This window comes from Leucopleurus acutus (genome assembly GCF_964270905.1).
Source record: "Leucopleurus acutus genome assembly, chromosome: 3".
Taxonomy (NCBI): domain Eukaryota; kingdom Metazoa; phylum Chordata; class Mammalia; order Artiodactyla; family Delphinidae; genus Leucopleurus; species Leucopleurus acutus.
The window spans coordinates 166,545,655-166,563,036 of record NC_139145.1 but is presented as its reverse complement, the minus strand read 5'-3'; the positions used below and the strand labels follow the sequence as shown (position 1 = coordinate 166,563,036).

General features: G+C 40.9%; 2 protein-coding genes across 3 annotated transcripts in view; both read right to left on the bottom strand.

The window, feature by feature from the left end:
• The window catches only part of CTNND2 (catenin delta 2), a gene marked incomplete at its 3' end in the record, with an annotated part of 926,199 nt that overhangs the window by 488,589 nt on the left and 420,228 nt on the right, over positions 1–17,382 (bottom strand). The gene's annotated exons all lie outside the window — the stretch shown is intronic.
• Positions 5,655–11,125, bottom strand: LOC309959937 (ubiquitin-ribosomal protein eS31 fusion protein-like; the record flags this gene model as incomplete). Its single annotated transcript, XM_082836482.1, has 2 exons — positions 5,655–6,160; positions 11,089–11,125. 2 exons carry the CDS (start codon positions 11,123–11,125, stop codon positions 5,655–5,657), a joined length of 543 nt encoding a protein of 180 aa, XP_082692608.1.

The window sequence follows — 17,382 nt, the reverse complement described above, 5'->3', positions numbered from 1 at the left end:
ACAGATTTATGGTCTCACATCAGTGGCTAGACACAGGTGCTGTGACCCAGCAGAGAGTTGTATCACACGGGAGTAGAGAAAATTCTGCTCATGCATTTAGTTGCATGTTTCTACATTTCAGTCCTAATACCTGGGAAGGCAGACTTCAATATGTTCTGTTAACTAAAAATTTTATCATAAATTATTTTTGCCCAAAATATTATCCAGAGTAAAGGTCTAGGAGCTATTTTGTACAGATAATCTCAAAACGTAAAATGTTTTAGAAGCAGAATTGCTATATATATCAGCTCCACCATGGAGAAGCAATATTAGTTCACCACATTTTATTTGCACGACAATTGACATGTCATCACGTTAATTCATGTGACACCCTTTATAGTATTATCCACATTTTTAAGATCAAAAGAGGTGACATCATTTGTTCAAGGTCACAGAGCTAGTCGGTGGTGGCACCAGGACTTATGACTCCACAGTTGACATTCTTTCCACTTTATCTCCTTAAGAAATTGGAATACTCATCGATTCATCATTGGTAAAGAAGAGGAAATGTATCTTCAGCTCCTAAGGGTCATGCCTGATTATTCCCCAGATGTGGACTGTTTTGGTCACCTCTCAATTCATGCCTTCAGGATATGCTTTCATAGACTCCCTTAGAGCAGATTCTTGCCATCGTTTTGGATGACTCCAAAACGCCAAAACACGGCCCTTCAGCTCCTTGCCTGTCTCCACTGCTGAGACATCTGCTTCCCACCAGTTCAGCCACCCCCTGGAATCCACCGTCGTCTCCCTGACTGTAACCCCCTAGAAACTTAATCATGTTACCTGATGAGAGGCAAAACAGTACAGTGGGGCTTCCCTGGTGGCGCAGTGGTTGAGAGTCCGCCTGCCGATGCAGGGGACGTGGGCTCATGCCCCGGTCCAGGAAGATCCCACACGCCGCGGAGCAGCTAGGCCTGTGAGCCATGGCCACCGAACCTACGCGTCCGGAGCCTGTGCTCCGCAACGGGAGAGGCCACAACAGTGAGAGGCCCACGTACCGCAAAAAAACAAAAAACAAAAAAAAACTAAACAACAAAAAAAAACAAAAACAAAAAAACAGCACAGTGTTACTTTCATGGGCTCTGGAATCTGACCCCTGGACTTCAACCCTATTCCAGTTCTACAGTTTACTAGCTGGGCAAGTTTTAGTGTCATGGTCCTAAAAAAGTTGATAAGATTAAAAGAGTTAATAATACATGTAAAGAGCCAAACAATCTGGCATTTAGTTAGTGCTGAATAAATAGCATCTTTTTAAGCCCTTCAACCTTTGACCCCCTCTTTCTCTCCAGTCTTCACCAATGTGTATACTGGGGGAAATTCCTGAGAATAGTGACTGTGAATCTGTGAAGGAATGGAAACCCGCTGGCTAACTTCCATGAGAGAGTGGTTCCTAGAGCAACATAGATGCATGGAAGACACAGGCGCATGGAAAGAAGCACAAATGATGGGGTTTACAGATACAGGGATGGGAGCAAAGTCCAGATAGGCTGCTGGATTCTGGGTAACATGAGAAAACTGGGAACACTGTGAGCCCAGGAAACATAGGCAGGGATGAGTCGTCCTAAAGCACATTTTCACACAAGCCTGATGGCTGGGGAATTCCAGGTGAATGTGTGAATGTGAAACTCCCTTCAAGAAAACGGTATCTGAGCAGAATGGATCAAAAGACTGGGAAGTGAATCAGAGAGCAAGCAAATCTTCGTCTCCAGTTCACTATTTCTCTGTCTGGGAGAAGGGGAACACAGTAATAGCTGTTCCCTGACTTGACTTTGTACCTTGGAGACTCCTAAGGCACATTCACATATTGAAGTTTCTTAGAACTCCTATTGTAAACCAGTAAGCTTAACTGTGTTGCAGCCTGGTCCTCCTGTTCCTAACTTTTATTTATTCTATGTTCATCTTATCTTCACCCCAATCTAGGAGATCAGATGTGAGATTTTTACCGTGGAGAAAATAAAGGACAAGATGCAAGACCATGTTAGAAAAAGTTACAGAGTACACAGTTCTAGGAAGTTCACTTTTGCAGAGATGGTTTGGATTTAGTGATTCACGTGTATAAGAGAAAAACACTGGGTTCCTTGATTCCAACAACTAGCTCTCTATGCAAATACTAGGGGATAACCCCCTGAACTCTGCCATCTCACTTTGTTCACCTATATAGTAGAGATTATAGTGCTGGTCTGACTCAAAGGAAAAAAGAAGGTAAAAGTTAAATGAGACAATGCATGGAAAGTGCTTAGCAGAGGGCTTGACACAGATAAAGGAGATATTACAAGTTTTGCTTTTATTATTGTTATTTTACTCTTCGGTTTACAGAGTTCAAAAGCTTAAACTATTTAACAAATATCATATGATATAGCTTATATGTGGAATCTAAAAAAATGGTACAAATGAACTTATTTACAAAACAGAAATAGAGTCACAGATGCAGAAAACAAACTTATGGTCACCAAGGGGGAAGGGAGGAGGGATAAACTGGGAGATTGGGACTGACATATACATACTACTGTATATAAAATAGATAAGAACCTGCTGTATAGAACAAGGAACTCTACTCAATACTCTGTAATGACCTATATGGGAAAAGGATCTAAAAAAGAGTGGATATATGTATATGTATAACGGATTCACTTTGCTGTACACCTGAAACTAACACAACATCGTAAATCAACTACTCCAATAAAAATTAATTTAAAAAAAGCTTAAACTACTTAGAGTACAACAACACTGTTGGTGATAAAAAGAACTATGTCTTCCAAATATGAGGCCAGAGTCCTAGGTTTTCACTGAAATCTTATCTCTGGAAACAGTCTTAAATTTGCCAATTTAGAAAAACAAGTAGTGTCGTAAATATGAAAACTGCGCCTTAAGTTCTACTTGGCAGTAGGTGATGGAAAGGTTTTGCTTTGTCTTATTAACTACAATAGATTGAAAAAGAATGATATACATCTTTTTTGCACTTTTTAAAAGCCAAGAAGAAAAACAACAAATAAAGTGATAGACTTAAAGCTGCCCGACCTTCACGTACTTCATCAGCACACACTGCTAACTGAGGTATCTGATCTCACAATGGAAAATGTTTCCAGATAATTCTTTTATTTCTCCACTAGGCAAGGAAAGCACTTCTTCTCCACAGACCATGAATCCTCAAACTTGCATAAAGATACTGAAATATACTTTCATTTAAAACTTCAAAACAAATGACAATAACGATAAAACTATTCTAATATAATTTCTAACCCATGTGGAAGGAGTCATGTGTACACCTGTCAGAGTGTGTTCAGTCAATATTGTATTTGTGCTTAATATTTTATGATTTTAAATATACATTTAGGTCCATATCATGTTGCAAGTACCTTCAGATGAAATCAGATTCTACATTCTTCTCCTCACCTCTCACAAACCTTGTGGTCTGTGTACCAACAAAGGGTATGACGGTTAATAACTGAAGCAATCTGATCAAATGATGTTGCAATATTGCAAAGTTTACACTTTGAATTTTGATGAAGCTGAACCTTTCTCAAACAATAATATTTATGCATTATTTTGACAAGATCATCCAACTGGAATGGACAGAGCTCTCATGCCCTTTTGACAAAAGATTTAATGGTCTTGCTTCCAGTACATTCTGCCCTCAAAAGTTCATTCTACAAGAGTCAGAGGGTGCCTCCAACATAGGTGAGACTCTGGTATTCCTCACTAATAGCCTGCTGAAAGCTACCCATCTCACTTGTCATAGGGCTGTCTCAGAAAACAATAATCTAAGAAGGAACAGAAAACAGATGACCTAAGGAAGAAATTCAGTGGAAAAATGCAGAGAATAAATTTATGTCTAATATTTGTCATCTGTTTCCTTAATTGCCCAACCAATTTCTTCTCTCTCTTTTTTTTAAATAAATGTATTTATTTATTTATTTTTGGCTGTGTTGGGTCTTCATTGCTGCACATGGGCTTCCTCTAGTTGAGGTGAGCGGGGGCTACACTTCATTGTGGTGCGCGGGCTTCTCATCGTGGTGGCTTCTCTTGTTGCGGAGCACGGGCTCTAGGTGCATGGGCTTCAGTAGCCGTGGCACGTGGGCTCAGTTGTGGCTTGCAGGCTCTAGAGCACAGGCTCAGTAGTTGTGGCACACGGGCTTAGTTGCTCTGCGGCATGTGGGATCTTCCCAGACCAGGGATCAAACTTGTGTTGCCTGCACTGGCAGGCGGATTCTTAACCACTGTGCCACCAGGGAAGTCCTGCCCAGCCAATTTCTGAATTTAACTTACATCAGAAGAGCTTAAAAGTTGAGACACTAGATTTCACTCATATTTTCATATTGAGAAATGTGTGCATGAGAACACGAAATGTACCTTTCCACTGTTCTCTACTATGCCATCCTCATTAATTGATTAATGTTCTACCCCCAGAAGTGGCCCTGCTGCATGTCTCTATCTGTTCCTAAATCTGGCCTCATTCCAGCCATGCTGGTCTCCTGTAAATACCTCAGGGCCTTTGCACTTGCTACTCCTAGTACTTTACCCTGGGACACAGCTTCCTCCCTTTCTTCTTTCTGTAGGGTTCTCTGCTCAAGCATCATTTCACCATAGCACCCCTCCCTTCACTCTTTTCCCCCTTGTTCTCCTTCATTGTTCTTTATGGTTCTTCAATTTTCTTTCTCCCCTCACTAGGTGTGAACTTCATGAAGGCAGAAACTTTGCTTGTTTTGTTTACTGCTGAATCTCAAGCCCTGGAAATTTGTGGAATAAAAGTGCCACGAAATAATAATTCATTGGATCAACTGTGTGAATAAATAAGTGAAGCATTTTCAAATCTTATCTGCACGTGGCCAAATATGCAAACAGAGTGCAGAAGGCACAATGGTCCCCATGTCAGGCCAAACCCACTCCTTTTTTAAGAACCTGAGACTGGGCTTCCCTGGTGGCGCAGTGGTTGAGAATCTGCCTGCTAATGCAGGGGACACGGGTTCGATCCCCAGTCCGGGAAGATCCCACATGCCGCAGAGCAACTAGGCCCGTGAGCCACAACTACCGAGCCTGCGCGTCTGAAGCCTGTGCTCCGCAACAAGAGAGGCCAAGATAGAGAGAGGCCTGCACACTGCGATAAAGAGTGGCCCCTGCTTGCCATAACTAGAGAAAGCCCTCGCACAGAAACGAAGACCCAACACAGCAAAAATAAATAAATTAATTAATAAACAAACAAAAAGAACCTGAGACTAAATGTAAAGATAAACCCAAGGAGTGAGAAACAGGCCAGGTGGGAGTAGACCCACTAAGACTCAGAGTCAGAGTTGCTCACAAACCTCTCAGCTATTGGAACTAAGAATGTCTCTGCTAGTCTAGCTTCAAGAATTCTGTGACTGGCTTTTCTCAGGGGTGGATTAAGCCCAGAGAAAAGGGGTCAAGATCAGCGTGCAGTCTGTTCCCCTGCCCTTCAATGTGGATGGCCTAACTCATCTAGAGCATGTTCTGGCTCCAATGAACTAGTATTATAAAATCCTTGAATTTCAAAGCTGGCATGGATTTTTCCGTAGTTCAGCCAACACGCCTCATAAATGAGTAAACAATAGAGTGAAATTTTTTTCATTAGTTCATGTCTTTTATTAACCAATATACAATTACTTGTCTTCTGGTTTGTTGAAACAATAGGTCAGACAACATTTGCCACAATGTCTGTCAAAGTGGCTGGCCATAAAAACTCCAGCACCACATTCATTTGAAGGGCACTCCCAACGAAGGAGACTGATTTTGCCATTCTCATCCACCTTATAGTATTTCAGGACAGCCAGCTTAACCTTCTTTCTCTTACGCTTGTTCTTCTTGGGAGTGGTGTACGACTTCTTCTTCCTTTTCTTAGCACCACCACAAAGCCTCAACACAAGATGAAGAGTGGACTCCTTCTGAATGTTGTAGTCAGACAAAGTACGTCCATCTTCCAGTTGCTTGCCTGCAAAGATCAGTCTTTGCTGGTCAGGAGGAATTCCTTCCTTGTCCTGGATCTTGGCCTTTACATTTTCTACTGCATCCGAGGGTTCGACCTCGAGAGTGATGGTCTTCCCCGTCTGGGTCTTCACGAAAATCTGCACATTGGCGGCGGTGCCACTGCAGATGGAGGATCCAAAAGCTAGAGTGACATTTGTAAAAATTCAAATGTTTGCACTCAAGGCTTGGGGAAACTATCTTCCAAGAAATAATTTTAGATTAGAAAGAAATAAGGACTGAGTCATTGCTTCTGAGAGATGCTATGTAGCATCCACAGAAATCCCTGGTGAAGCTTAAAAATTTACAGAAGAATAGAGTGATGTTACTATCAGTGTGCTACACTGTTATTTGATACCCAGGTATATTGAGTCCTGTGGTCTGGGTTGAACTAACAAAAGGTGACAGAGGAAGACAAGGGCAGGAGGTAACCAGGTGAGTGACCAGGCCATGGTGGTATCTTTGTCCATTTGGGCCACTCTAACAAAAATACCCCACAGAGTGTGGCTTATAAACAACAGAGATTTATTGCTCACAGCTCTGGAGGCTGCAAGTCTGAGATCAAGGTGCCAGCATGGTTGGGTGAGGAACCTCCTCTGGTCAAAGACTTCTCATTGTGTCCTCATATGGCAGAAGGGATGAGGGAACTCTCTGGGGTCTCTATTACAAGACACTAATCCCATTCCTGTGGGCCCCATCCTCATGACCTAAGTGTCTCCCAAAGGCCCCACCTCCTAATACCATCACATTAGGGGGTTAAGATTTCAACATATGAATTTGAGGGGGACACATTCAGACCATAGTGGTTGATTTCAAGGCGTCCACAGAGGGTCACTGAAATTTGACCTTGCTGACAAATGAACGCCCCTCTCCTCATTGTAATCCAAAGATATCTAAACACACTTCTGCAAGTTGTGGCCACTTGGACCAAACAGAGGGCATAATTCCTGGCTAAGAGCAAATAGCTGAGGACTAGAGAGATCACAGTTCTAGTTTTAAAGTCTAGGCTATTCATGCCTCGTTTTTAATGACTTGTCAGGCAGAGGACTCAGGTAACCTGCCTCTCCCACTTCAGGCACGGCCTGGATCCCTGGCATTCAGTCTGAATTTGATCTATTAAAAGCACTGATATCTGCAAAGCTTCTCCTCTCAACCTGAGTCCTGGCCTTGGCCTCTTCTGGCTTCCCTGTTCTTCACTGCCCACTTCCTGGTGTGGCAGTGGACACTGTTCACCATTTGTGGCCACAGGCTTCAGTCTTAGGATATTATAAGTGCATTTATGGAAGAAATTCTTCAGAATGATAAGCTGGATACTGAAATAGGCTACAATGAGAAAAAATGTCAACATGAAAACTGAAGCAAAGGAATTCAAATAAAAAGTGAAGTTAGAAATATAAATGGGAAATAAATTCCATTACTGAGGTCGTGGAAAGTAACTGACTTTTATATTATAGAGTGTTTTGTTTAAATAATTACAGATTCAACAAAGAAATGAGCTGCTACCATTCCAGTCTATGTGTTTCTTAACTTTGGTTTACAGCAAATAAACCACCACAGTGTAAAGAAGCAAGCAAAAGGACAACCAAGTTAACTACCCAGAAACTGCCTCTGTCCCATGTGGACTCTGCATGGGTGCCCTCCCTTCTCTGTATTTGCATACTGCTTACTCCTCAGTCTTGATAAATTGTGGACTATCCATCAATCTCAGTCTTACATTTAAAACTCATTAAAAATCTATTTGCCATTCCTCTAAAAGATTAATCACACAAGTCCAACATGATAGCTTTGCCAATTAAAATGCTCCCGCTTTACCGTTTCATTTCAAGTGTATTGTAATTATATTATATTGTTTCTGGTCGAGTTAGAAAATTTATTCAAATAATAATTCTATTTTTGGTATATGGTACACTCTTAGCACTATTTCTCATGTTAATTATGCACAAAACTTGAAAATGTACTTATGTGTCTAAAGAAGTAAGATTGTCTTTGTCTGCCTGTCTATCTATCTATCTATCTATCTATCTATCTATCTATCTATCTATCTATCTATCTATCCATCCATCCATCCATCCATCCATCCCTTAAACTGTGCAGTTATGTAAATATCCATAAATCCATAAGAAGGGCTAATTACTTATCCTTTGGGTGTCTTGGCTTTTTATGCAACCACTTTTCTATCTCTCACTTGTGTGTCTGTGTTTTTTGGGGGGGGCTCGCCGTGCGGCATGCGGGATCTTAGTTTCTGGAACAGGGATCGAACCCACGCCCCCTGCAGTGGAAGCGCGGAGCCTTAACCACTGGACCACTGGGGAAGTCCCTCACTGGGGAAGTCCCTCACTTGTGTTTTTAATAAGAAATTTATACCAGAGATCACATTCATTTGCCTGCTCAGGCTTATAAACAGATGCATAACGGGAATACGGTTCCCAGTTATGAGTTTTGAGAAATCACTTGTGCTTAGTCGATCCTATGAGTTAGAGAGAGAAGCAGTTCCTGGCATCATTCCTTATGTCCCAACTCTTGACTTATCCTTCTCCAGGATTAAGTCAGAGCACAAAACCCTTGTTCTAGCTGTCCTAGATACTCGAGAAAGCATATATGGATGTGTTTACAATATTAAAAAAAAAACTAATCTTAAGGACCCTTTTTTTCCTTTGTCATGCAAAACAGCAAACACAGCAAACACTGACTCAATTTCTTTTCTTTTTGATTTTTAATGAATTGGAAAGCACTGAGTGAAGGAGACAGATGTCCATGAACTCCAGGTCAAGCTAAGCTTTGGCAGCCAGAAAAGTGTTCCTAATAAATATGATTTTATTTGTAAATGAGAGAGACAGATTTCTGGTTTTCTTTTCCACTCTCAACTGATTAGTGTGGCTAGCTCTACAGAGATTGCCAAAATTAATTAGAACCAATTTTAATTAATTATTTCGAGTTAATTTTTGTTAACTAGAGGTGATCCAGAACTAAGATTCACTTTTGAGATTATATCTAGGTAAATGATTCTAAAACTAAATTGTAAATATGTTGGATTTTTCATTCATTCATCAGATATTTACTGATACCCTACAATGTGCCTATGCCTCTTTAAGGCATTGGGAAATTTGGTAGTTAACCAAACAGACAAAAATTCCTTCATTTGTAGTTGAGAGAGAAAGATAACAAAGTAAATAAGTAAATACATATAGAGTATGTTAGAAGGCGATATAAAGGAAACAGGGATATGCAGTGTCAAGGGTTCAGCTCTAAATAAAGTATTGTGGGGTCCTCACTGAGTGGATGTTGAGAGGGAGCAGGCAGGTGATGAGATGTCAGGAGACCCCCAGGTGAGGGAGGAGCATCTTCAATGTCTCTGGGGGGAGAGAGCACCCCAGCGACAGTGTGCCTACAGCCCAGAAAGGGGCTGAGCATCAAAAGACGAGCTCAGTGGAGCAACAGGGCTCCGGCAAGAAGGAGAATGGCCCGTCACTGTGGGAACTTTGATGTTTACTCTGAGTATCTGAAAGGCCATAGGAAGTATTTGAACTAGGAAGTGAACTGACCTAATTTATGCTTTTAAAGATCATGCTGACTCTGGTGTTGAGAACAGACTGTTGGGGAACTGAAGCTGGGAGGCTGGTAATGGGGTAAAGGTAACAATTTAGGTTCAGTGGGCCAGTGGACCAGGCAGGTAAGGAGGTGGTGAGAGGTGGTTGATCCTGGCTGGATCATGAAAGTAAGGTGGCAGGATTGGTTATTGGTTAGAATATAGGATTTAAGAGATAAAAAGAGCCAAGATTGACTCATATGCTTTATTAACTAAAATTATAGGAATAGTCAATCATCGGTTTGATGCAGGTGTTCATTCATTGTGACCATATTTACTATGAATTCCTAAAAACATGAAAGAAGGAAATCTTTCTAAGCTACCTTGAGTACAGGTAGGGATTCCAATATGATTTCTCCCTTTATGCTTTGATTTCCCTCATTGAAAAGATATTTCTTTCTTCTCCCCTGCCAAATATTTTCTTTAGACTTCATAAACATCTTAACGTTTTTTTGTCTTTCAGAGCACACATTTTTTCTTAAATAATTATGTTGAAAATTACTAAATATATCTTATATTTTCACATAGTTACTGTTCATATTGTTATTAATCTGCATACCTTTTCCCATTAAACTGTAAAATATTTTTTTAGAAAACTCTTTCACTATGTGTACTCAAAGTTTTTCTTGAAATAGCAGAAGACACCCCAAACTAGACTGTTCTTTTCTTTGCATTCTCTTCCAGTCCGTGTTGTTACTTTCACAAAGTGAATACAATTCATGGGTTGCTCTCAATTACTGTAGAAGGATATGCATGTTTCAGCAAATGGTAAAAAATTTGAAACATAATAAGTGTAGCAGCTGTGCACCTGGGCATTCTCAAATGATCTCTGTCCCAATTTTGAAATGCAAGGATTAAGTAAACAAAATGAGACAGCTTTCCTGTCACCTTTATTTTGCCAAACTGACTCAAATGAAGATGACTTTTAACTGTATGATTCCCGATCTGTAATTATTTCAGGAGCAACTCCTGAAAAATTCAGAGCTATCACAAAACATCTGTTTCTCCCTCCACAATCGTTCAGACCCTGAAAATATTAAAACCGATTAAGGCGATTAAATAAATTTAGCAGGGTGGTCCAGTTTAGCCTCTCAGAAAATACTGGAGAGAAGGTAACCAAATCCGTCTGGAGTTTATTGATATTCCTTGGAATTTCATTATAAGAATGTGGGTACTGCTACAGCACATGGGGACTAACTCACACAGAATGTAGTCAAAGACAGTAGTCAACTTCAGTCCACAGGTACAGATGGCCATTTTTGAGTAACCTTCCCTAACGGCAGACCTTATGGAAACAGTTTGGGAGTAAAACTAAAAATAAACTTCATGGGACTTTTATTTCCTAATTTAAAAAGATAAAGCAATTTTTAATAAGCGACTGCTCTGTCCTACAGCCATTCACCTGGAAGGTAGCTCATTTGGAAGAGCTACTGATTATCATTGAGTTCTAGACCTTTTATCAGTGTATCCTATAGCCTGACACTCACCCGTCAGTTTATTCATGAGTTCGTTTGGATCCACCATCTTTGAAAAAAATTGAAGAAATTATGGCAAAATGGACTAGCCAATATCTTCCAAACTCTACCATCAAATCAACACTAGACTATGACGCATCACATTTAGAGGAAAGTTTACAGACTCAAGTGTAAAAATTACTATGAACAATAAGAAAATTTTATCTCCTTTCTCTTCCTTTTCCAAAGTGTTCAAAATTACCAGCTACCATCTTGCATTCTAATTTGAAGTATTTAAAAAAAAAATCATGCCTCTAATAACGACAGTCAAAAAATTACTTGCTAAAGAGCATACTTATTCCCAGACTCCTGAGATACTGACAAGATGACAGCATTTCCAAGGCCCCTGTTCATCATTGTTCTGTAAGACTGTCAGTATGAAAGTGACTGATGCCTTCTCATCCACTTGCTTCCCCCCGCCCCATCAACCAACCAATTCTTTTTGACAGGCTCATTTTCAGGGCAAACAATGTTCTATGTGTTGGTCAGGTTTCCACACATGCATGTACAGAAGCAGAAATGTTACACAGGTAGAATTAACAAGGAAAGAAAACGGTGTTATGGCCATCTTTCCAGGGTCCAGGGATCCCAAGTGTGGTCAAGAAGAAGGGGCTGGACACAGCAAAGACATAGAGCCCATAATAGGACCCAGATGCCCAGGCCCAAGGGTGGTATTACTCACAAGGGTACTCACTGGAGCCATCCAAAGAGCACAGGCATAAGCTAATCCACAAGACTGGTACCCACGTCATTGCCTGCAGTTGGTCTGAACCGTGGCCCACACATGCAGGAGGTGTCACTGGAACCAGCACAGGCTGTGGGTTCCATCAGAGGATGAGGAGAGCCAGGCTCTCCAGGCTCATCTGCCCCCACCCCAGACACGACAGGCCACCTAGACCATGTGATTGCTTCCCTCCTTTCTCCCTACTTTCCTCTTCCTGCGTGCTTTCTACTTGTCCTGGCTTTATTTCAAATGGACCAACCCTGAGAAGCTCCTCTCTCCTCTTCCCTCACTGGGACCAGTCTTACTACATGTCCAAGGCTGAGGAGAGTCCTGACAGTTGAGGTCTCTGGGGTGAGTGGCTATTGTGTCAGTTCCTGTTCTCTAAGTTGGGCTGGTGCCTGACGCTACCCAGAACATTCCTGAAGGTAAATAACTTGTGATAGGGTCTGGCCTTTGAAATATAATTTGGTTGGTTTTCTCTGTGTGTGTAGGTATGTAAAAAAATAACTAAGTAAACAAATAAATACATTTTGATTCGATTTTTAAAAAAGGTGATTGGGTTCCTAGGAGTATCTTTGTACTTATAGAAATTTTAGTTATTTAAGCAGCAGGTATTGGGGATTTAGTTCCAGTGAATTATGACCAATTGGTTGTCTTGTACGACTAACATTCCATTTTTTTGGACATGCAGAATTATTTAAAATGTTGAGTAAGTCTTTAAGCATCTAACACATATACAATATTTTTAGGGGGAATAAAGATGAATAAGAAAAACTTCCTATTTTTAAATTTAGTTAATAAAAAGAATAGGATTAAAAGTACATGTTAGCTTTTAGTGATACTGTGCTGTTCTTTTTCTTTTAACTAAAGTATTTGCGTTTTCTTCTTTTATTAATTCAAATTAGAGTTAAAAATCTCTCAGTGTAAAATGCCAAGCTGGAATAATTAATCTACACCAAGAAATGGCAGCAGCAGCAGGAAGAATGAAACTCAAGGCTCAATTAACAATAAAAGAAAACTGCACTGTTGTGATAGTTCCAGGGTGCCAGGTATCCTGGGATCAAGGTGGTCCCCAGCCCATGGAAGAGGGAATCACAGCAACCTAATAGGTTATATGATCCTTTGAATGAGAATTTAAGTATCAATCAGGTCTTCTGGCCACTGGAGGTGAAGGTGAAAGGGTAAAATAATTTTATCATTATGTGATCATAAAATAGAGTCATTAAGATAAATAGTAAATACACTTATGACATTCTTGTTGTAAAAGAAAAAAGGGGGGGTGGTTCCCTGGTGGCACAGCAGTTGAGAGTCCGCCTGCCGATGCAGGGGACGCGGGTTCGTGCCCTGCTCCAGGAAGATCCCACATGCCGCAGAGCGGCTGGGCCCGTGAGCCATGGCCGCTGAACCTGCGCGTCCGGAGCCTGTGCTCTGCAATGGGAGAGGCCACAACAGTGAGAGGCCCGCGTACTGCAAACAAAAAAAAAAAAAAGGGGGGGGGGATTATGAAGTACTTTTCGATCAAAGCAAACTCACTCAGGATAAAAATTGGGGGAGAATGAAGCCATCTCAGTGGTTCCACGGTGTAAACTACAGAAGAGATGATCTGTCAAAAGAACAGCAAGATTTCAGATCACTCTCCAGACACAGTACGCAAGGTGTTTATCCGGAAATGTCCAAGGAGCATAGGGACAATTCTTGAGTCAGTCAAACATTCCCGGGTGGCTTTACTTATAGTGACTATACTTGTTCATTTCTAGAAATTCTATTTGGGGCTTTTAAAAATTTTATAGTCTCTTATTTTATGGTTTCTTTCAGCTTGCTCTAGTCACTCAAATTCCTGGACCCCCAATCATTTAGTCTGCTGAAAGTGCTGACTCCTTCCTGGTGACTCATTTGTCTTGTCCTTGACATTTTTGAACTCTGAGCTTATCATCAGTGGGGTTTCTCTTCTTTCCTAAGGGGTTCTTGCATGATCCACTGTGTGGAAAAGCTTTGCAGAAAAGTGTTATGTTCACCTAATGCTAGGATCCTCAGGGTTTCTAGACAAGTCTTCAGTTTATTCTTTTCAGCTCAAGTTTCTTTACAACAGACAAGCTGTAAGTTCAGACCCTGCCCTCAAACACGTCTGGTTTCTCAAAGGAGAAAAATTTCCCCACTTAAGCACCAGAGAGGACAAGCTTCCCTGGTGATCCCAAATCAGTGATGAGGCATTTTGAGCTCTTTCCACAGGTGGGGCTGCCCTTTCAGTCCACAGGCATCATGCAGAGACCCTGTTCCAGCTCCCTTCTCATCCAGCTTAAAATCATTTCCTTCTTTCTTGGTGGATATCTAAGTCTGCTTGGCTGCTACAACAAAGTACCATACACTGGGTGGTGGCTTATAAACAACAGAAGTTTATTTCTCACAGTTCTGGAGGCTGGAAGTCTGAATCAGGGTGCCAGCAGGGCTGGAGTCTGGTAAGGGCCCTCTTCCTGGCAGACGGCCACCTTCCTGCTGTGTCCTCACATAGCAGACGGGATGAGGAAGCTCTGTGGGGCCTTTCGTATAAGGGCACTAATCCTATTCTTGAGGGCTCCACCTTCATGATGATTCAATTCCCAAAGGCCCCACCTCCAAATAGCATCACATTGGGGATTAGGTCCCAACACATGAAGTTGCAGCTTGGGTGGGACGACACAAAAATATTCAGTTTATGGTAGTGAGCCTTTAGCATCTGGTCCTCTTTCCTCTTGGATTATATCCGGATCATAAAGCCTTGGGTTTAAGCTCCATCAGCTTCGATTTCTCCATTTCTTTTTTCTTTTTTTTTTTTTTTTTTTTGCGGTACGCACAGGCTCCAGATGCGCAGGCTCAGCGGCCATGGCTCACGGGCCCAGCCGCTCCGCGGCATGTGGGATCTTCCCGGACCACGGCACGAACCCGTGTCCCCTGCATCGGCAGGCGGACTCTCAACCATTGCGCCACCAGGGAAGCCCCTAGACTATACCTTTTAGAATAGTTTTAGAAAAATGGAGAAAATAGTGCAGAGAGTTCCCATATACCCCACATCCAATTTTTCCCCTATTATTAACATCTAATATTAGTATGGCATATTTATCACAATTTTAAACCTATATTGGTACATCATCATTAACTAATGTCCATAGTTTCTTCAATTTCCTTTTCAGTTTTTTTCTGATGTCCTTCTTCTGTCCCAGGAACCCATCCACCAGGATCCCGCGTTGCCTTTGGTCATCGTGTCTCCTCAGACTCCTCTTGGCTGAGACAGTGTCTCAGACTTTTCTTGTGTTTGATGATTTTGACAGTTTTGATGAATGCTGGTCTGGTGTTTTGTAGAATGTCCAGTATTGGGATGTATCTTTCTATTTTCTCATGATAAGACTGAGATTGTAGGTTTTGGGGAGGAAGACCCCAGAAGAGAAGAGAGCACTTCATCACATCAGAACAAGGGTGCACACCGTCCACGTGACTTTCCCCTGTTGACGTGGATCTTCATGACTTGGCTAAGGTACTGTTTATTTGTCAGGTTTCTCCCCTTCTTTTCAGGATTCCTTGGTGCATCCACTCATCACTTGCATCTTGGTCACACATTAGTTCATGGCACACGCTTAAGAAGGCTTTTAGTGAGGTCCCTCTTTTGTTCAATTTTATTTTATTATTTTTTCCTTCATCCTCTATCCCCATACCCATCCATGCCATGCCTACCCCAATATATCCTCTTAACATATTAAATGTATAACCATCCTATTTATCTTCTCTATCCTTATTAGATAAAAGGTGGTATTTCTGCATGCATAATTTAAAAAACACCTATGTGTTATAATAACTTTTTAAAGAAACTTTCTTCAAATAACATTAGGTTTGGGTAACCATCCAGTTCATTACTTCTGACTGCTGCCTAATGGTTCTTTGGGTATATCAACCATGTTTTCTTTTATCGATGACTCAAATTATGGAGACTAGAATACTTCCAGCTTCTCTGTCCACACCAAGTGCTTGAGTTAATTCCTGGGATGGTCTCCTTATGGTCCTGTGGGAGAATTTTCCCCTCTTATTTGCCCAGGGGTAGAAACACTGGGTCCTGGGGCTTTTTGCAATCCAGCTCCAAAGCGCCTGCACCTGTTTACATGGGATGTGAGTGCTTCTTTGCCCACATCCTCCCCAGGATTTAATTTTATTTGACTTTGCAGCATTCTCCACACTGATGGGTATAAAGCAGTCTATCCTTACTGTTTTCATTTGTATGTTTGATTATTAGTGTATCAGTCAGGGTTCTCCCACCCCACGGCCAGTCAGGTTGACACAGAGAATTAACCATCACAATTAGTAAGGTCTAACTTATTTTTACAAGTCTTACCATTTGTTTGCCTCCTATGAATTGCCTAATCCTCTCCTCTGTCCATTTCTTTTCTTTTTTTTTTTTTTTTTTTGTATTTTGTGATTTTGCCCTTCCAGTGGATGTGGACTAAAGTTTCTTGCATACTCTGGATACCTGCTGCAATTACCTTGTCCCAGCTTTCACCTATGTTTATGATGTCCTTACTCAAAGTAGTAATCTTTTATTTTGCTGTAGTCAAATACATCAAATTCTCAACTTATGGTTTGGCCTCTGTGTATCTTGTTTAAGAAATATTTTTCTTATGGTGGTCAATATACTATTCTAGATTATGAATTTATACAATTTGATATTGAGATAAAACTAATTTTTCTCCATGGAGTGAGACAATTTTCAACATCAGGCACTGAACATCATCTTTATCCTGTGACTTATGATGTCAAGATCACCAAACACAACGTTCCCTTAAGTACCCAGCTCTGATATTGGATTCTAGTTTGCTGGGTTATTATTAACTCATAACTATTGATCATACTCAATGCCGGTCCTAATAAAAAAGCATAATTATATAAGTTATAGTTAAATGGGCTTATGTTTTTCTCTTATCTCTACATATCCATACTTTACTTGTCTTTCAAAATCCAACCTCTCTGTGGATTCTTCTTAAATACCCGTTTTAATTTAGTTGTTTAATTCACTGCATGTCCAAGCACCCTATCTCCCCCGCTAACACTAAACCCCAAAGAGGTAGTAAAACCTCTAAATCTTTGCCACTTACCAGCTGCATGACCACTGGCCAGTTTCGTAGGCCATCAGAGCTACTGTTTCCTCTTCTTATGGGGCAAAATAAAACAACAGGATTAATGAACATTTATTGCATGTCCTATTGCATAGTTCTAGCAAGTAGCAAAGATTATTACTGACATTTTGTAGACAAAAATTTGAAGCTTGCCCAAACTTGCACAGCTAATAAGTAACTGCTAGAGTAGGGATTTAAACCCAGGATGTCTAAAGATAAAAATCTCTGTTCCTACTTTTATGCTATATCCCCTTATTTGGACCATAGAGAGTGAGGTCTACTTCAATGATCAGTAATTATTATTTACCTAACTCATGAACTATGGGATAGAGCAGAACCTCTCACAACCTCAGCTTGCTCCAGTGACTTTATGACAGTTAACACAGAAGAACATTCTTCATGGAAAAT